Raw genomic sequence first — 20,952 nt, forward strand, 5'->3', positions numbered from 1 at the left:
ACAGAATGTTACAAGTTCGAGACTTATCAAAGAAAATAAGGCCATAAATAAGCAGAGAAACTGCAGCCAGACAGAGGGAGAATTGTCTGTGAGCCTCTCAGAAGTGATGGCTACAGAGCCAGGACAGAGATGYATATAGCTCTCTCCCCCAGAGGAAATGAGGATTTGGCAGCCAGGTAAAAGCTACATCTGCTTTTTGGCAACTACAAACTCAGTTCCTCAAGCTGCTGGATACTATTGCTGCTCCGTTCCCAAACGGCATCCCAAAGGCTGTTCCCATTTCCCCTGCTCTGGGCAAGCAGGTACCTCCTGCTCTTTTTTGACTGCACAATTCAGTTACTAGCCCCACTTCCAGCTCTCCTCACTTCCACTCAGCAGCAGTTCTGGCTCACACACAAGAAGGAAGCTGAAAGGCAGAGCAGGGGCACCRTGTATCACACAAGACCCGAGCACTCAAACACAGGCTAATTTTAGGTCTCCCTGGTCAAAATCCCTTTGCTCTGAAATTATATTTAGCCAGGACACCAGCGACCTGTTTGCTGGGTAGCCTCAGGGGACAGGCAAGAGGCATCAGGTTTCCCCTGCGAAGGGGCCAAGTCAGCTGCCACCTCTGATTGTGCTGAGACACCAAGGGCGTCAGATTAATCCAGTAACATCCTGACTCGCAAAGCTGCTCACCACACAGATGCTCTGAGCCTGGGATGGCAGTGGAAAATACAGCATTCAGGTGCTCCCYAAACTAACCACACACTAAATTTCAAAAAGCCTTTCAGAAACCATCTCCTGCAAGCACAGCAAAGGAGTGCAGGCACCTTCCCMCTTGCTCACACAGTATTAACATTCAAAATGTTCTGGCTTGGTAAAAGGAGAAATTGAGCTCTCAGAACACTACATCACACTTGCCCACTAATCTCTTACCATACCAACAGTAAGATGGGCCACACTGTAGATCATAGACCATCATGCCAGTGTTTTTTGAACAGAAAGAGAACATTTCTATTTTAATATAAATTTGTTATTTTATTAAACAGAATTATCAATCGTCCAGAATCCAACCAAATAACTGTTCTTCAAAAACAACTTTTGGAGAAAAATTATGTAAAAATCCTGGGTCTAACAGCAACCACATTCTTAAAAGTGATGACTTATTTGCTTTATGAAAGTAACAAACTCACTCTCTCATATCTATATATACATATAGGTGCATATATGGACCATGCATTTCAGAGAAGCATTTCATTCACTTAAAAGACTAATAAAGAAGCCCCAAATTGATGGAAATATTCCCAGCAACAGATGGCTGCTGGTCAAGACTGGCGCAGTCCATCTTGGCCACTCTCTGCAGTACTGCTGACCACAGCCCTTTGTCAAAGGCAACTTTTGGTATAGTGTCTTTGGAGTACACATCTTTGCAGCACCTGGGATATTAAAGCACACCACACTCATACATCCCCTCCTCAAACACATTGGGGAGGTCTTTGATAGTGGAAAAATTGCAGCTTTCTCTGGAGGCATGGCTCTATTGCATATTAAGYGAGAACACCAAATATAATGCACCAAAAGCACTTAGGAATTTTGGTGAGGGTTTCCTGATGAATTCTCCACCAAAATGAAGATTTGACTTCTAGCCAGCACTGTGGTTATGCGAGAGAAGCAAGTGAGATGAGATCTGAGTCAGTATTTGATATTGGGCCCCAGCTCATTAATTTACTCATTTAGTTTCAGTGGTTCCTAAAGATGACCTCAAGYATGGAAGAGGGCAGCATGGCTAAAGAGGCATCAGTCACAATAAGTCCTAAACAAAGATGCACAAAACAGCAGAAAGCAGCTCTCAGGAATTCTCCAGGCTGAGGACAGAACTGAGCACTTCTCAGAATGCAGRTTTTGACCCAAAATAAAGTATGTCAAAGTATGCATGGCTGAGCACATGCATGGGCTGCTGTTAGCCCACCTCCAGCCCTGAGCCCAAGGTTTGTGCTTTTGTGGCAGTGACATTGTAAGGCCTGATACACAGAGTTCTGTATTCAAGAATGCCAAAAAAAGGTATTTTTAAATGCCCTTCAGACCTGTGTATAAGTGTGGCAGCTTCTAGCTTGTTCTCAATCCAATCTTGTTAGTACAAGACTAAGCATAGGTAAATACAGTGGTGGTCAAACTTTCCTATCTGCATGGCTGGGATTAAACCTCTTTTTCTGAGTTCCTGCTTACTGCTTTTCAGGATTAAGTCACCTTTTCCCCAGAAAAGCAAAGGTTAATCCTGGCCACAGTCACAAAGGCTAAGGCAGGTTAGTGGGTCATTAAGTTAAAGCAGAGGGGGGTAAAAATAAGAAAAAAAAAGCAGAGAATGTTCCTCTCTTCTCACTTACTCTACAGATAAATTGGCATTTGAAGGGAAGTCRGGCCAGGAAGCAGTTTAGTCTGCTTGCACAACAGCAATATGGGCAACTGGATATCCATTTGGGAGATGGTATGTAGGGAGTGATAGGTGGGATAGATCATAGTAGCCCAATTCTGCTACAAAAGTTAATATAGGGGGTAGCAATAATAGAGACCAACTCTGGGGACCTTCTCCTGCTGCTCCCACCGGCACAGAGATGAGTCAACCAGAAGGGTCTTTGCTCTGTGCTGCCTGGCAGAGCTGCATCAAGATGCACTGGGCACCATCCCATAGGCTTCATAGAGGGTATTGAGAAGTTCCTGCTTTTCTTGCTCAGGTAAGAAGCTGGATCGAGCTGCATTGATGTTCTGGAAAGGCAGAAGAGGAACAGATAGGAGACATTTAGATACATGAGATACAAATRTGATTGTGCAGATCCAAATATCTGTCTCTAAGCATTAGCAGGAAGGAGGGCATAACATTTGCCATTTATAGACACATTTCCATGGCTTCATTCTACAACTACTCTGGCCCACTACTAGCAATAATCCTAAGTGGAAGGAGGCAGACAAAGATCTCCAAAGGTTTCAGAGTTTTTAAGGATATGCACTTCAGAGCTATCCCTATGCTCCAAACTTCCCTTTGGATACAGGGCTTTTCACAGCAGTTGGTGGCAGCAGGCTGAATGCTGCTGCAGTGACAAAGCTGCCTCACTACACAATTTAACATGCTYGTCTCTCATGCAGGGACATTTCTTTTATTACACAGAAATAGCCTGGCTTCTGCAAGAGCAGAACAGGACAGCTGGAAGCAAAGCAGCTGGACAGCAGYTCAGAGCCGTCCCCTGTTCCTCCTCCCAGGTCCAGAGCATGTCATGTCTATGGGAGAGGAGGATCCTGTTGTTCCTTCAGCCAGGGGTCAGAGCAGAACTAATGCTCTCTTGTAAAGCACATCCTGAATTTCCAATTCCAAGCAAAGATTCCCAGACAGTAGCTAAATTCACACATCTGTCTACAGACACATGTAAGTAGAAGCTATCAAATCAGCATGGATCTCATGCTAACCAGGAAAGCCTTACTTAGTACCCAGACTGTAGGGCTGGGTAAGTGTTGGGAGCTTGATTTARGTAATGGATTAGGGACAGGTTTTAGGATGTGTTGAGATCATAAATGACTGCATATGCCAAGGTCAAAGCCAACTGTCACTTTGTGTTCAGTTGTATGTCAGGTCATATCAAGATTATTGCATATTCATGTTACATGTGCAAAAAGCACAAATGCTTTTGTACATGCTGAATCTTAACTAATTTCTCAGGTCTTCAAACCAGATACCTGCCTACCTGCAATTCCAAGTCCAAGGGCAGGGGAAAAAATAAAAAAAGAAAAGCTAACAGGCAACAAGCACCTTCCTTCCCTACTGCTCAGATGTGTCTTCAGGACTGCAACAGGCACTTTCCACTCTTACCCATTCTCAACAAAGCTCAAAGCAGTTGACCAGAACATGTGYAGCACATTTGGAGTCCTCAGACCCCTCCTGCTTTCTGTATTTACAASAGTCATCTGTCTGCATGCACAGTACTCTGTGTTTCCCCTCCAATGTGGGGTGCTCACAAGGAAAATGCAGGATTTTCTTACTTCCTGTGAAAACTCCTCAATTTACAAAAATATAAATAAGGACAATCATTCTGGGCTGCCCTCAGACAACTGCATAGCATCCAACTGAGGTCAGCTTACCACTCTCCTGAACTCCTCTTCAGTAAAGCCCATGTACTCCTTTAATATGTTGTAATCCTTGTCAATAGTGGAGTTGAAGATGAGGGGGTCGTCAGTGTTTATGGAATAGTTAGCTTGATCCTTCTTAAATCTGTAAGAAAACAGAGTTTAGAATGGGAAGATGCTGGATGTGGCAATGTTTGCATACTCCTCAGGAAAAAAAAACACAGTAAAAGCAAAAAAAACATACTGCTTAGTCTCACCACTGCTTTTCACTGATCTGCTTCAGCAGAGCAAGGAGCAGGGGGTCAGGGGATCTGCTGCTTGGATGTTCAGCTCAGATCTCATGCACAAACTCAAGCTAATGCCCCCTGTGAAGCAGCTGAAGCCCAAGAAGGGCTGGAGCAGACGGGAAGGCCTCACACTAGAGGGGTTCACACTTATTCCAGCTATACCGGATTCCTCTGTGAGGAACAGCAAGGACACACAAATCTAACCACTTACAAGAATATTGTATTTCCCTTGCAAAGCAATAAGGCAGCTATAAGTAACTAGGATTTGGGTTGGATACTTTGAAATTAAACATTTTTAAATGTCTTACTGTGTTAGTGGGTGTTTCCTGAAGTCTGGAAGACATGCTCCAGTAAGGTAACTGGACCAAGGGCAGACCTGTTTGTGGGAGTTAAAGAAAAAACAGAATTAGCTATGCAGATCTGGAATACTGTTGGATATGCAGATAGCTAAGAACGCTGGTCAAGAAAGATATAGGTTTACAACACCTATATTCACTGCTAGCCCTCAGCCCCTGAGTTGCCTGGACCATGTACATCCCAAAATCCAGATGGGAGAAGTCTACAGCCTCTGCTACAGYGAGTGGGCAATGGCTGAGGGGACATTTCAACTGCCAACTAACCACTAGTGGTCTGTGGACCRTAACTAAGAAAACACTGAAAAAGGGAGAGAAAAAAAAATCCTAAAACTAAAAACAAAAGCCACAAACAGGAACATTTCTCTYTGCTCCACAATTCCTGCAAGCTGATGGGAGCTCCAGGGCTTCACACAGTAAGGATCCTGATATGTCACCAGGTGTCACTGTACTTCTGCTATGGAGCTTTGGGCAWCTGGGTTCAACAACGGTGCTGTCTAGATGTGGTCAGCACTTGGGCATCATGCAGCAGCCTRTATTCAGGGTGTTGGGCTGAAGCACAGACAAGGGCCAGTTTTCCACTCAGACATCAGGTGGTCATGTCCACAGGATACATCCGTACCTCAAAATGCATCTTTCTTTTCAACAGCTCCTTGTAAAGCTCAGGGTCTTCCAGGACATGGTAGCCATGGCCAATGCGCTCAGCCTTCAGGAGGYAGACTGCCTAAGAGCAAGGAGAAACACAGCTCTGAGCTCAGGCTGAGCTCCCATGTGATATGAGAGCTCCCTGCCCCACCACCCCACCAGACTGCAGCCTGTATATCTGAAATACAGCCCAGGAGATCCTGTCAAGAACTCCTCAAGCTGGATTTCTCTCTGGTCCCCACATTTTTGCTCCCTTATGAATACAGAAAGGACTTGGGCTTCTCCCTCCACAAAATTCTACTGAGTAAGGGCGTCTTCCCACCCCTACTGCTCATCTCACAACACAAGGACACCCCAGCGCCCTTCTGCTCCCCGCTCTGCCCGGGGCTGTGATCTCCTCTCACCTCCTTGATCATAGCAGGCGGTCCAGCCTCCCCAGCATGGACAGTTCGATGAATGCCGCATCTTTCAGCTTCCTGAAAAGCAAGGCAGGAGACATAGCCRGCCAGTCACACAAAGCAAGGTCAGCCAACTGCTTTCAGCGGATACCTTTCGCCCTGACTAGCGCCCCAGCAGCACAGCAAGGGAGATCAGCAAGGCTGGGCCAGGAGCTCCCAAACCAGACTCCACACCCTGCCAGATTTGCATTCTCTCAGGCTGGGGCTGTGCTGYAGCACAGCTGGAAGAGGAGAGACCGGTAACACCACAGAGAAACTCAGAAAGCCTGATTACCTTCCACGGGGAGCCCAGCAGCTTCCCAGGGTTTTTTAAATAACCACTGAGCTCACCACTGTTCTCCTTTCTGAAGGAGAGGAACTTTAAGCTCTCCTCCCTGTGCCCATTTGCCTTCATAAGCAAAGCTTGTAGGAATTCCTGTCATTGCTGCTTCTCTTCGACTCTTTTGGCCAACGGCAGCCAAGTCTGACAAGTAATTTAAGAGCTACCAGGGTAGGAGAGTGATACCCAGAGGCCGCGTGCCTCACTGCTGCAAGGGGCTGGGGACAAGTCTCTGCAGCCAGCACCGTGGCTGGGAGGTTCTGCAGACTCCAGGTGAGCAGCACGTGGCCCATTTCAGGCCAGTCTCCATGGATGTCCTGACAAAATCCCCAGGGACACTCCATCTGCAGCCTCTCCAGGGACCTCCTGGGCCTTGGGAAGCTGAGCTCCCTCCTGCCTGGCCTCGGGGGAAGCCTGGCACTCACCTTGCTGTAAAAGGGCCAGCTATGAGCAGCCTGCAAGCCCCAGCTTGCATCAGACAAGTTTCCCAGACACTCCACAGCTTTTTATTTATTTATGAGTTACAAAAGAGTTCTCAGCTCCTCCCCTGCTGCCTGCCCAGGCCCAGCAATGGTGAGGTCAGGCTCTGCTGAGGACACCCCCACACAAGCCCTGCACCCATCTGCCAACAAGGCAGCCTGTAATCCTGCMTCCTATTCCAGGCAGGGTTAACTCTTCCCCAGCAGCTGATATTTTGTCACTTCTGAGTAAAAAATCCCTCTGGCCAAAGCACTGGACAAGGATTAGAAATCAGACTCACACCAAAGCTGGGATTTTCTAATTGTTTCCAAGAATCTTTCCTCTGCCTGCTCCCAAGACAACCATCCCTAAGTATCCCAGCAGGACTCAGAAGCAGAGATGCAAGGGAAGGGATTGGGAAAAGCACGTGGAGTGTGATCCTCCACCACTTACCCTCCTGACTTCTGGAAATTAATCTCCCTGAGCTGTCCCCATTGACTGCATCCACAAGGGAGCTCATGTTTAATGAGCAACTACAGACACAGCCTCTCCACAGGGACTTGCCTCCTCTTTCCCTGGACATAGATATCTAAATATTTAGCTGCAAATTCTTCCTAAGCCAGCACTTCCAGTCCTCCTCTGCGGCCAGCATTCACAGGCMAGGTGTCACTGTTACCTCTGATTTCCCCTCTTGCAGCAGTCCCCAAAAGCTCCCAGGCAGAACATGACCMCCCCAGGAACTTTAGCCCAAGGGACACATCTGATCATCTCATCACAAGCCTCTCCAGTTCCCTCAGATCTATTAYGTATCACAGAGCACAACAGCAGGATTTTCAGGCAGACATTCCACTGCCACGTAGGGCAAGAGGGGCTGATGTCCTGGAATATGGTTTCCCTTCAGTATCTAAGTGCCCTGACAAGTTGCTGATGAAGCAACAAGAATCTGCATCCTTAAAATGGGGAAGTTGAGCTGGGGTATCACAGGCATAGACAGGACATGATGAAACATCCTGACTTACCCATCAGTTACTAAAACCCTGTTAAGATACCCCATGCTAAGATACATGCTAAGATGGGGTTAAGATGCTGAGCATGAGAACTGCTCAGTTCATCTTGTCTGACACAGCACAGCAGCACACACAGCACAAACTGCAAACGTGGCACTTGCTCTACATCATTCAGGTGCTTTCCATCAGTTGAAGACTGAAGGACTAGTCTGCTCCACATAAATGTGGAGTTTCTGCTGCAGTTTCAGAGAGCACCATGAGCAGACCCCATCTAACAGGAATTAGAAGCATCTCTGCACAGGAACACAAGCTCTGCCCCTGGCTTCCCTCTGGGACAGTGCTCTGAACAACCTGCTTAAGTAAGGATGTCTGCCATTAATCATTTAGAATTATACACAGTAATACTCCTGCTCTTTAACAGAATGATTTTAGTAACCTCAAGGACTTTTCAAGCTGCATCAGCTGTTTAGGGTCTGAATAAAGTGCAGCATGCCTCCACAGCAGGAAGAGCTCAGTGTTATAATTTCTTACAATATCTTTGAAGAAATCTATTCGACAAACCTCATAAGCCTTCCTATGCTCCRAAGAGTCCACCTTCACGCACTCATCCCCTGCCAGGTCTATGGCTACCACAGAGTTGTTTCGATACTTCTTACAGAGCTCCACCACCTCCGGGGACCAGCCTGGAAGAGACAGCATCACCATTCAGGAGGAAGCATTGACAGGAGGTGCATCCCGAGCACGTTTCTAAACATATTTTGGACATACAGCTAGAATAAGAGCTGTTTTCATTGGTGTTTTCTATGATTGGACACTGAAAAAGTTAAAATCCTAGGAAGATTTGCCACCTTCAACCAAATAAAAGCTGCACATTGACCAGTCTATTAACAATAAAAAAGGAAAATGTACTACATTTGCCAGGCATAAAACTGCTCTCATTATGTTTCTTACCACCCCAAAACACTCTTTAGAATAAATGCCATAAAATGCTGTGCAGGKAGTCTCTCAAATCATTCTTGAGCTCTGACACAGTCACAAGCAAGGTGAGGGGAAAGGGAAGAACTACTTTGTCAAAAGGATTGTATTGGTGAATGGTTTGGGTTGGAAGAGATCACTGGAGGTTCTCCACACAAGCACCATTATCCCACTGCAAAGCATGCTTCACTCTCCCCACCTGGATGGTGGATGCTGTCTGACAGACAGGAGCYGTTTAACCACCTGGAAGAGTGACCTTTAATGCTGACGAGGTTTTGTAGCTTTATGGCTTCAGTGAAGACAAGAGTAATAATCACCAAACAGCTACTTCAGTTACCTCTGATCAGGAGAGAGTATGATCTCCAAGAAAGCAGATTGCATCTATTAGCTGATACAGCACTTACCCTTAGCAAAAAGGCCAAGAGAAAGATACACTCTAGTGTTAATTATTAACACTGTGCACCAGTTGTACACGTTAATATGACTCTGAATCATAAAAAATGCAAACTACTTCACCTTCCTGTTTCCTCAATTTCATACTTGTCAAGTTATGGTGACATAATATGCCATTATTTTATTGATAAGTTTAATATTCACCAGTTCTGGCTGGCATCCTTGCCCTTCTGTCAACACTTCATAAATTAGGGTGACTTCTCACTGTGCAGCAAATCCCAAAGTCATCCCAAGAGTCACCAAAGACTCTTATGTCAAGCACATTGCTAACTCCAGGTAAGAGCTTCTGCCCTGGAATGACATTTTCAGAGGGTTCCAAGAGCAATTCCTACTGCTGTGTAAGTGCATGTGCAGTGGCTGGTTTTATCAAATGCATTTAAAATGTAGCTAAGTTTATTTCACGTGTTTTGAGCTGAAATCAGCAGAGTTCACAACCAGCAATGCTTTTGGCTAACCCACAAGATCAGCTAAGGAGAATACTTTTGTAGTCCTGGGATATCCAGTTGGGAAGGTTCCATCATCCTGACTCCATAGGAACGGCTAGATGTCATCCTTGTTCCTCCTCCCATGACCTTTTTTTTGTGTGTCCTTACCCCACGCAGTGTCCTGGGTGCTCAGAAGACCCAAGGAGCCTCCCACCAGCCACTGCTGTCAGCCCAGCAAATCTGAAGATATTTTACAAGGGGAGGCCAAGTGCCCTGAGGAAATCCCCAGCCCTTGGGCAGCGAGTGAGGTACTAGCAGAAAGTACCTCTCCCATAGCAGAAGAAAGGGAAACCCTKCAAGTTTCTTCAGCAAGACTCTTGAGCTAGCTCTTCAGATGCTGATCGTGTCAACAGATTTCCTCTTGCACAACCAGCTGGCCATTTCATAGAATCAGAGCATAGTTTCCTCAGAGACTATAAAGTCCCCGACTTCAGAAAAGTGCCTTTGTTCCCAGCCCCATCTCCCCTGCACAAAGAGGAACAGTCACCATGTGCCCACAGCCCCATGGGGAAACCAGAGCCACGGGACTGGTGCTGRCCCTGCAGGTCTGCGGGGACCTGACCCCATGGGACTTCACACACACACCACCAACACGTCAGGAAAGGGGAGCAGAGCAGCSGGTGGGCTGCAATACATTACTTGGCATATGGCGCATGCAGCATAGAATAGACCTGGCTTTGATGTGGAAATCCCTTTCTCCGTCCTGCAGTCCCTGGTTAACGAGGCTAACAACTTCATCTGGAGTCAGGTCTCCCCTGCAGCAGGAGGGAAAAAGAAAGGAGTCAACRGCAGACCAGGAGGACACGGTGCTGGAGACCCACCAGGGTGCACACAGCACCTGCAGGCCACCCCAGGCAAAACCCCACACTGCTGCCTGCAAGGGGCACGGGAGGCTGCCGCAGAGCCCACATGGCCACGGGCTCCTGCATGGGTGTCCGGATGTTCAGAGGAGCGGCCGAGCTCCTGACGGGGCCAGCCCGAGCTGGGAAGCATCCCGCACACTGCTCCATGCCCAGACTTGCGAGGTGGCAGGCGAAAAGCATGCATAGATGCCTCCYAAGGCAGAGGTGAGCCTCAGGCAAGGACATCTCCTGGCTACTCAGGCAAATGGGCAGTCGGAAGCGTCTTGGCAAAACAGGCCTGGCGCGGCTCCTGGTTGCAAGGTGGAGACCACCAAGAACAGGGCTGCATTTTGGCCCTGCTGGGGCAATGAAAGTGTTAATGGCCACAGGGAGGTGCTGGCCAAGGAGAGAGCAGCTCTCCCACGCTCGCCCGCAATGGCACATGAGGGGCCACGCGGCTCAGCACCGTTTGGGTCAGMGGTGTGTGCAGAAGCGGGGTCAGCTCGCAAAGCTGGGACCAAGGATCCAGCGCCGGCTCCTGCTGGCGCCTGCCCGCTGCCTCAGCCACCAAGTCAACACGTCCAACTCCAGCTTCCCTCATGCAGAGGTGGCTCCAGCCAWGAATTAGGCATCCAAAGCAAGGCAGAGATATTATGAGAAAAATAAAATACTAGTGGCAGGGATGAGGGACGGAAGAGCCTTCTGCTGCAGTTGAGGGGGCAGAAGGCTTCAGTCACCCCATAGCCCACTGTCRAGCAGCGCAGCCACAGGTTCTCCCATGAGGAATCTCCCCGATCCCTCCCGGCCTCCCCAGCTGGTCCCAGCCCCACTCACTCCGCCTGGCCCCAGGGAATCGGCTCCACCTTGCAGTTGGCCAGGAGGTGGGGGCTGTACCTCACCTCCACGTAGGCCATGCCCTCCTTCRCCTTGGTTTCCACCAGCTCATAGGCGATCCTTCTCACCGCCTCGCGGTCACCCCTGCGGAGACAGGGACAGGGCTGCATGGGCCGGGGGTGCTGGCCCGGTGACCACRGCCACCACAAGGGCTGGCATCCCCCGGCATCCCCGTGGCCAGATAGCCAGGGCGAGCACACGGTACTCACGCAATAGCCGGCATGTAGATGTTGAACTTCTCCAAGAACTTGGAAAACGTCAGGGGCGTTTTATAGCTGACATGCTCCAAGAGCTCCTCCACGGTGCTGCCGGGGAGAGGAATGCCCCTTTTCCTAGGAAAGGAGCAACACTTCACTGTCAGGAAGGGCTAGCGCGTGTCTGATCAGCTTATTGTGAGGAGCAGCTGCAGGCAGAGCCAGCAGCACTAAGCCCTCTCCTCGCAGGAGCCACCCAGCACGAGCTGTCCTTCCAGAACCTCCCTGTAGATGCAGCCTGACCTCCATGGGGAGGAGCAAGGCGATCCACAGGCGCGTGGCAGCGAGCCCAGCGTGACCCAGCACCAACACGCCTGGCACACGTTGTGGCGGCTTTTTATGGCTTCAGAAGGAGTCTTATTTACAAAGACTCTGGATTATTTCTTGGCACTTCTGAGGCCTAGAAGCAGAACTGCCAAAACACGAGGGAGGTTGGTTCCCCTTTGCACAGCCTCCTCCATGGGTCAAGCCCCCCTGAACATTAGTGCTCCATCTCTGCAAGCAGCACACGGCTTGGGTGGACAAAGTGTCCCTGGAAGCAGCCAGAGCATCTCCATGGACTGCTCCTATTGATGGGGACAYTTGCCAACGTTACTGCACATTTCCAAGGCAGGTTTCAGCCTCCTGCCACCCCCTTCTTGCATATTAATGCTAACACAAATTAGCAATTACAACTAAGGTAAGGTTTCTAATCCTCTTTTCTCCSAGTCCTGCCATGATGAATTACAGTTTCTTTGCTAACAAAGACCTACAGATGGTTTTAGCCTCCCAACGCCATTCCAAGGAGCAAACTGCAGCCAAGCAGCCCAAAAGACTCTGCTCCCGGCCTAACTGAACATTACTCACTTCCCACAGTTGGGCTGGAAGGAAAACAGCCTTACGCTGGGCACTCACCTGCAATGAGCACAGATTAAGCTGCTGGCACTCAGCAGATGTTTGCTAGTGCCAGGGCATTGGCTTTCTTCCCTGTCTTGCCCTTTTCATCTCAAGGATGCATCCTTTGCCTCTTTTGGAAAGAGGGTCCACATCTTCCTCCACCTGCCTATGCAAAGTTTCCCCCCAGGGCCCTGTTTTCCTGAATTCCTTCAAATGATTCCCAACAGACTGCTGCCGTGCAGGCAGAAAGCGCAGCCCTTTGGGATGATCCGCACACACGGTGTCCCTGGCTGACGAGCCTTGATGGCCAACGCCACCATGGCTTTGGGGTTACCGTCCCCCACGTCACCCTGCCCGTTGGCCCAGCCCACTGCAGCTCTGCAGAGCTGCCTGCTGCTGCTCTAGATGGGTTTGTGGAGCAGACCAGGCAAACTCAAGCAAAAGTTTCTAAAAATTGCAGAGTTAAACCACTGCCCATGGGGGCTATCCCAATGGCTCCGTTTTATCTGTACATAGTCAGCCAGCAGYTAGTAAACTTGCTTCCAGCTCTTTACCTTTAAAAACAGACTGCAAGCAGCTTGATATCCAGGCTGAGGTTAGGGTAGTCTTCTACAGAGCCCTGTTGGGTTTAGTTTTGTCTGCACACAGAGTCCACAAATAGAGAGCATGGTTGTTTCACCCAAAGGGGATGCGACCTGCAGTCTGGCAGTTCTGAGGGATACAAGGACCTTTTACAATACACTAAAATATAGCATGCACTCGAGCAATGAAGGTTTCAGTTCTAAGCCAAAGAAATGTGGGGCCCTCAAAGGGCTGATATCTCCCAAGCTTCAGGGCTCCCATGACTCTCCTGGGAGCCATACAGGCACTTGTCCTCTGCTGGCAACAGAGGCTGAAGGAAGCTGGAACAGTGACTCATCCATGAGGACTTTTACCTCCACACTTCAGCCTGCAAACTCCTGCGATAAGGAGAAAGCCAAGAGAAATCCTTACTCAGCTTCCAACGTGGACATCCTGCAATAAACGAGACTGACTTTTCTGATCTACCTTACTTATCCCAACAGCACTGCAAAGTTTATGGCTGGTTGCCCATCAGAGAAGGACCTTTACAAAGGTTACTCCCTCTTGGAATCACATTGCCTTGGAGCCTACCGGGCTTACAGGATGCCATAACCATTTCCTCTCTTCCTTAAGAATTACTTCCTACCCAAAGTTACCCAAGTTGCACCTAAGAACCATTTCCTGAGATCTTTAAACTTACCCTAATCTTGATCTGAGGATATCTAGTAGTGCTCATTAGCTTTTCAAACACTCACAGCTAGAAGTCTTGAGGCTGTTTGTTTGTTTCCAGCTGTGGAGCCAGGTTCTTGCACCAGTTAATCATTTACCCYGGTGCTTCCCGCACTTAAGCCATATTTAAGCAAGAAGGCAAACACGGGCTCAGTCAAGGGAGAGACCTGTATTTAAGTCACTGCTGAGTGCTCTCCTAGGTCACCTCACACTAGCATGACTTTTGGCGTTGGGATCAAACAAAAGGCCATGCTGAACAGCAGCAGTTTGGGGGTCAAACACACAGATCAGCAGATGAGAGGAAAATCCAAGCTACTCCATCAACTATGGTATGATGCAACCACTGAGAGGACATTCCCAAGGAGTTTTCACTTCAAATAACTTTACAATTTGGAACGTGGGAAAAGAAATAAAAAAAATAAAGTAGAACCTGTGTCATTTCCTAGGGATACATTCAAGGCAAACAGCTCTAYATAAATGACACCTTTCTTCTTTGGACATGAGTGGCTCCTCTTAGCTTTAGCGATGACCGCGGTGCTGGGACGCCATGTGCTCATGCACCTCCTATCAGTTCRGCCCAGCTGCAACACCGCGGTCAGGAAAGCGCTGGATACTCTCACACCACGCAGGCAGAGGAGTCATCTGAGCAGACAACACAGCCTGACTACCACCAGCTGCATCTGCTGCCTGCAGAACATGGGGAAAGAGCTGCCTTAGCCTGCCCAAGCAAGCCTTTTGCCTTCCATCTGGGCAAGGAGAAGGCATGGGAGTAGGTATCAACATTTATGACTGCTTGTCCCATGCACAAAGTGAAAATTGTGTGTTTTTTACTGAACAGCTAGAACCTGCTAGCGTCAATGTGTTCCACACTGATAATCAGGCTTTGGTGAAGATAAACCCCAGGGAGCGTCTCCTTCCTTGAAAGCCACTCTATCCAGGTGCACTTTAAGAGGGTTGGCACCTGCTCAAGACATCAAAACACAAAATTATTCCGTGCTAGCCAGAGCTTTCCCCTGCTGTCCACTCACTTGCCAAAGTATAAGATGGTTTCTGGTCTAATGGCTCCATCCAGATGGAGATGAAGTTCTACCTACAATAAAATAAAGAGAAGTCAGTGATGCATTCTTAGAGCCACAGCAAAAGTTGAGATAATACACAGTGCTCCTACAGACATAAACATAGCTAATAAGGGACACAGTCACAAAAAGGAAGTAAAAATAGATTGAAAACTAGTATCATAAAATGTCATTTTGAACACCTATGTATTGTCCCAATACTTCTTTATATTCCTATTGCAACTCATACACTTAAATCTATAGAAATTCAACTATTTGCAGCAATATCCACACTGCTTTAAGAACTGTCCTGTTCCAATGAGGTTTGCATGGCTCAGGAAGAGTGAACAGACCAAGCTTCAAGCACCTCTGTTTTCCATCTGCCTCCTGAAACCCACAGACCCTCAAGCATCAATTATTTTTTTGCAGGAGTTATTACATGAGAACTTTGACCTCACTTCCACGAGTCAACTCCTGATATATTGTTAATTACTTGGTATTATCGCAGCATGTAACTTTTAATCCCGCACAAGGATTCCAGAGGTAAAAGGTGCTGTAAACAATAAAAAGAACAGAATTTRCCCTGTATTGCTTAATAGGCTAGCTTCACAACACAACACTAAGTTTGACTCAGAACAGATTGGATGGTCAATTAGATGACTTTGAAGCTGCTTCCAGATTATTGCTGAAATAATCCAGAAAAAAAAAATCACAGAAAAGAGAAAGCAACAATATATTTTTTCCTGGCTGGGAAGAACATGACAAATGTCATTTGGAAGTAAAGCTAAGGGAAAACATTAGCTGTTTCAGCTAGGTCTTCCCATTTCCAGAACCGTTTAAAGTAACAGGGTAGTGAGCAGCCTACAAAATAACTTTCTTTTTCTTTCATTATTCGTTAACTAGAAGGAGAATCTGAAGCCCAGAGCGAGCACTGGGAAGGAATGGCTACAAGCCTGGCTTTGTTCCCTGCAGGTCTTTAAGATGCAGCTGAAATGAAGCATCTCTGCAGTGASATATCTGCATCTCTGCACTGACTGCCACATCTGCATGGGAACGATTTCAGTTCTTATCATTTAGGAAAGACTAATACATGGTGACACTGGCATACTGCTTTACTCCCTTACTATTAGATGGAAGTCAAGCACACTTAGTCCATCAAAAGTCAGAAAGAATGGCCAAAAAAATGAGAAGTAGTGAATTAAAATAAAAACAAAGCTTTTGCTAGCTGTAACAGTGCAAATTATTCCATGCAGATAACTGCTGCAGGATGTTAAGATTTTAGCAGAATTCAGAAGGACTGGACATGTGTCTGAATAACTAAACCACCCAYGGTTACTCATTAATATCTACAAGCCCCTTGGGGTCAGGTTATGTTATCCAACAATAACCAAGAAAACTGGCAGGAAAATAACTAAGCAGTCCCTACAAGCAGGCTGGTTTCTAACTGTGCTTTTCAAAGCTCTTTTGCCTTCCTCTGAAGGCACCACGACAAGCTGGTGACGGAGGCACAAGGCTGTTCCAGCGTCCTGCTTGGAGCTGCCAATTGCCACCTCTGGAATTTGTGCTCGTGTCCCTAAAGCTTGCACCCATTGCCACCTCTTCCAGGCGTCCTAAACTCTTGCTAAGCACATGGAAATGCCCATTTTCTGCACTCATTTGATTCACAGTCAGCGTCTTCAGTGACCACAGCTGCAAAAGACTGCCACTGTTGGAGGGGGACAGTGCTTGGGGTCAGGCCATCTACATAGGAGAGGCTGCCACTGGGGCTGTGTGCTTGCTGGAGAACAAAACACAGGCGACAGGCTCASAGCAGCAGGATGCATGAGCTTCACTGCAAGCAGAAAATCCAGGCATCACGAGCACCAGCAGGATGGTGAGCTCCTCACAGTACATTTAAACACACACAGCGATACCAAAYACTGCCTCTGCCTTGGCTTGCCAGTTCTGAATGAGGCTAAATTTAATTCCCTCTTGGAGASAAAGGGGGAAAAAAAGGCACCCCCCTCTCCAAGCTGCTGGTCCCTTCAAGGACAGCTCAGYTGCACCAGTCACCTCCTCAGCCATGCGACACAGGACCCCGTGTCACCTCCTGGACAGCCTCCCTGCAAGTCCTCTCCCCGCCACCCTTCTCATTCCACCTACCAGCGCCTCCAAACACGCCTCCACTAGCAGGTAAGACRATACCCCCGTTAGTTCTACTCCTAGGACATGATCTGAATCTACAGAGATGAAGATTTTAAAAGGGCAAAACATGATCTTTCCTCYAAGTTATGCAATTCTGCTTAGTAGGACTCAATGTCCTGAGAAGCAGCAGATAACATATTATGGATATGATCCGCATCAGCAGATGTGGAAGCCTGGCATGTTTTATACTCACAGGCTCCCATCCTAAATTCAAAATTATGCAAGCTCCATTCCTTAAGGTTTTCAACAACCCTTCTGAGCATCTGATGGACTTAGGGGCTTTACTTGCTCCGGGCGGACACAAAAACCAAGCAAGCTGAATCAACAGAGTCTTCTCATTCCAAGTTGCTCGCTGCAAAACCATCCTTGCGTGCAAAGCGCTAAGTGAAAGCAAATTAAGTGGTGTTCTTTATACACACAAGCCACCTGCTTTCTGCTGCAGCAAGATGCCCGTGGAGCAGCAAGACTCCCTAGGGCTCTAGGAGGGGTTTTTTCCTCCACTGTCACCCATTTCTTTGCACCTAAACTGCAGTCACAGGAATGTTAAGAAACTCCTGTGCAACACTAGGCAGCCCCAAACTCTTCAAGTGGTTATTTGGGCTCCACGGAAGCCTTGCCATGGCTACTAGGATTACTGCAAGACGTTTAGCAGAGGTGGAGGTGYCCCTGCATAGGAAGGACTTAGGACAAGCCTGTTTCCTCCCACCTCCTGCCCCAGAGGAGGATGAAATCAGCAGGGCAGGCTGCTCAGTGCACACYGAGTGCTTTATCCAAAACAAACACGCGAGAGGAGAGCCGAAGTGCAAGACGTTCCCAGATACAAGTGGGGGCTGTGGCCTCGCTTCGAGGCAAGGAAAGTGCCCAGACAAAAAACAAAAAGGTAAGAGCAGTTAAAAGGTAACAGCAGTTTTGCTGAACTGCCACTCAGAGATGATGCCTTAAACAAGCAGAGTTGCCTAAGTGGAATATATCCCAACACGGTGCCGAGCGCCACATCTAGAGCTCTGCTCTCAGCATGCAGCGTTACACCCACTGGGCTGTAATAAAACCCTGGTGCGATTCACTAAATACCTAAGTTTTCCTAAAAAGGAGTCCAAAGCTCCTTACAACTCTTCAAAGGTGAGTTCAAGAGATGCAAGATACCACAGGACATGTGTCCTCAGCACAGGCAACTTCCAGTCAGATTGGTTGTGCAAAAAGAGGACATTTCAATTTGTCCTCCAGAAAAGGTTCAGATTAACCACAAATCATGTTTTATTTGAAACTTAACAAGCTTCCAAAAAAATAAATGCAAAAATGAGGTACTTCAGTCCAAAAAAAATGCTTCTTTCAAGTTTAATTAGAATCAATTTAGTGAAATGAAGGGGGAAAAGTTAACTAAACATTCAAAATATTTTCCACTGCAGTCATYCCAAACAGAATTTCCTCTACTACTCTATGGTTTGGTCAGCAAATCATAACAGATCTGTGAAATGCTCATGTACCTTTTATAAGATATAAGAAATCACCAAACTAATTCACTTAAGGGAGTTTATTTACTAGGTGTTCATTTGTTTAGTATTTTGTTTTGCTTTTTAGTGCACTGTGAATGCAATCAGCTAGCAACTAATCACTAAAAAACAGATAGTAAAAGTAAAATTAACCCCACCTTTTATTTTGACCATTCCCTGCAGATGTTAATAGATAAAACCATGCACTTGTTGCACTTGCATTATATAAGAATCCTATCAGTGACTTTGCCCAGGACTAAATTATCCCCTTTTAGTGTGCTGATAAAAGAGCATGTACTTTTACTGTTTTCAATAACAGGAAGATAGAGTCATTATAGTTGCTATTGGTCAGTTGTTAATTATGTAGGAAATAAAGCAGAAAAAGAAATGTTAACACAGGGTCAACCTTCAGCAAGAGATAAAATAAATGCCAACCGCTGCAAAATGAAAATCTGTGTTCCCCTCCAACATTTTTTTTTTTTTTATAAAAAGCACACTGACAGGAGCTATGTAAGTTGCTTTCCACATCATGAATGTGGAAATATCATAAATCCTCATTACAGAAGCGAGGATTGAGAATTCATCAAGAAGGGTAGGAAGTGAAGAGACACGGTATCAGCCCAAGCTTGCAAAGCCCTCAAAGGCATATTGCTAGGCAGATAAATTTGCAAAGATCAAAACGGCCTTGGTTATTGCTGCCCCGTTTGGGGAGCAGGGACAGGGAGGCAATCTAAGAATTCCCCTGCCTCGCATTGGTGAGGATATGAGCAGCCACAACAGCAAACACAAACAAAGCCAGCAAGCCACAGCAGAACCAGCATCTTGGCATCTCCATTTGGTCACCTGGAGGTGACTAAACCCTTACCCATTGAGGGATACATCCAGCTACTGCAAATTCCAGCCCTCCCTCCCCATTCCCAGGTACAAAGGACATATCAGAGCTGGTCACACCTACCCCAGGGCACATCATGGCCCGGGTAACAAGGTTTGTCCACTGCTACTGAGAACTGGCATTTTGTGGCTGTTTCTTCTAAGCCATTAGCGTTTGAAGAGCACGATCACAGCGAGGGGACAGGCCACCCAGCCCCTGCTGCAACCAKCACCACACGCTGCTTCCTCGCCCTTCATCACATCCCAGCCCGGCCTCACCTTGAAGAACAGGACCACCTGGTCTCCAACACATGCAACCAACCCTCTGCAGCTGCCGGGCACTGCCCCTGCGTGTCACTGCTTGCTTGGGTGGCGAACAAAAGGAAAAGCACCCAGGAAGCCCCAGAAAAGCATGTGTGGACACGAAGGAAGGAAAAGCCACAAGCCTTTCCCAGCTCAGTTGACCCCATTGGGATGGATAGGGGTAAACAGGCCCCACTATCTGCCTTCAGAGCAGATTTTTTTTGTTGAGTTTGACCTGGCAGGCTCACGGCACTGAAAGGGACTGCCTGACTCATGAAATCCAAAGTCTCGCTACCCCAGACAGCCAGACAACAGAAGACTGATCTTAGCAGAAAAACTGCAAAGCTTTTTCCTAGCTCTCTTCTGCATCCCAGTGTCCCTCACATTGGAAAAGTAGGAGGACACACAAGCAAAAAAACTCCTATTTCTGGCTGTAGGAAGCAAATTAAAATCACTAGAGTAAACCAACAATTTTCTGCTATTATTGGAGCTGATGAAATACCATCAACATCTCCTTAAGCTCAAGTGGCCTGAGAAAGAATTTAACCATTCRCAGATCTTCAGGATCCCTGGGCTGCAATGTCAATATTTGCCTGCTATTGTATGGAGAACTTCCCAAGGGAGGGAAACCTCATACAGCAGTGGAATGGAACATGAATCAAGGACACATAAAGAGGCTTTTGCAGTGATGCTCACACCACCTTCTCCATCTCCTGCACACCTCACTCCTCACTGCCAGCAAGCAAAGGGCAAAGCCCTAARTGAGCCAAATGGAGAGAAAAACCTGCTCCGTGGTGCTCCAGCTCCGCCGGGAGCAGAGCCCAAGCACCAGGGTGCTCTCCACGAGATGCACTGCTGTGACTAAAGGAACCTCTTTTACCTTCTTCCCTCTCGTGCCTTTCATAATCCAGTTAATAAATACATTGCTGTATGATCCTGGATGGATGTAATTATACAGCATGTGGTGAAAATACARGAGAAATATACAAGATATCTTAATAGCTGAAAAACAACTGAGATGCATGATTAAAAAAACCCAAGTCTAAAAGGTGTATTTTAGCAAAGCAAAGGTTGGACCCCAGATCCTTCAGAAACATTCCCAAATTCACACATGCTGCCAGGCCACCAGCTTGGAGGAGCAGCAAAGCCCTGGCTTGGCCTTAGGACATCCCGCTGCGATGGAGAGTGGGGCCGGCAGTGCCTGCCAGCCAGGGGGACACCCGGGGTGCCGGGGACACCCTGGGTGCACGGACAGCCTGGGGCACCAGGGACACCCGCAGTGCAGGTGTGCGGGTGCAGGGGACACTAAGGGTGCACAGAGAGCTCCGGGTGCCGGGACACGCGCGGTGCAGGTGTGC

At 47.6% G+C, this 20,952-nt stretch overlaps 1 protein-coding gene across 2 annotated transcripts in view; it reads right to left on the bottom strand.

Annotated features, from left to right (window-relative positions):
* Positions 1-1,311: 1,311 nt before the first annotated feature.
* Positions 1,312-20,952, bottom strand: part of ADA (adenosine deaminase) — a 22,960-nt gene continuing 3,319 nt past the window's right edge. For both annotated transcript variants that reach the window (XM_026042171.1, XM_026042172.1), the window contains exons 2-11: positions 14,721-14,782; positions 11,482-11,604; positions 11,213-11,356; positions 10,176-10,291; positions 8,185-8,306; positions 5,785-5,856; positions 5,358-5,459; positions 4,691-4,758; positions 4,111-4,240; positions 1,312-2,745 (exon numbers count right to left, since the gene is read on the bottom strand). In XM_026042171.1, the coding sequence (XP_025897956.1) occupies positions 2,644-2,745; positions 4,111-4,240; positions 4,691-4,758; positions 5,358-5,459; positions 5,785-5,856; positions 8,185-8,306; positions 10,176-10,291; positions 11,213-11,356; positions 11,482-11,604; positions 14,721-14,782 (1,041 nt within the window). In that variant the 3' untranslated portion in view covers positions 1,312-2,643. The remainder of the gene's footprint in view (positions 2,746-4,110; positions 4,241-4,690; positions 4,759-5,357; positions 5,460-5,784; positions 5,857-8,184; positions 8,307-10,175; positions 10,292-11,212; positions 11,357-11,481; positions 11,605-14,720; positions 14,783-20,952) is intronic.

The sequence above is a fragment of the Nothoprocta perdicaria genome, unplaced genomic scaffold (genome assembly GCF_003342845.1).
Source record: "Nothoprocta perdicaria isolate Ctin4 unplaced genomic scaffold, notPer1 scaffold_3, whole genome shotgun sequence".
Classification (NCBI taxonomy): Eukaryota; Metazoa; Chordata; class Aves; order Tinamiformes; family Tinamidae; genus Nothoprocta; species Nothoprocta perdicaria.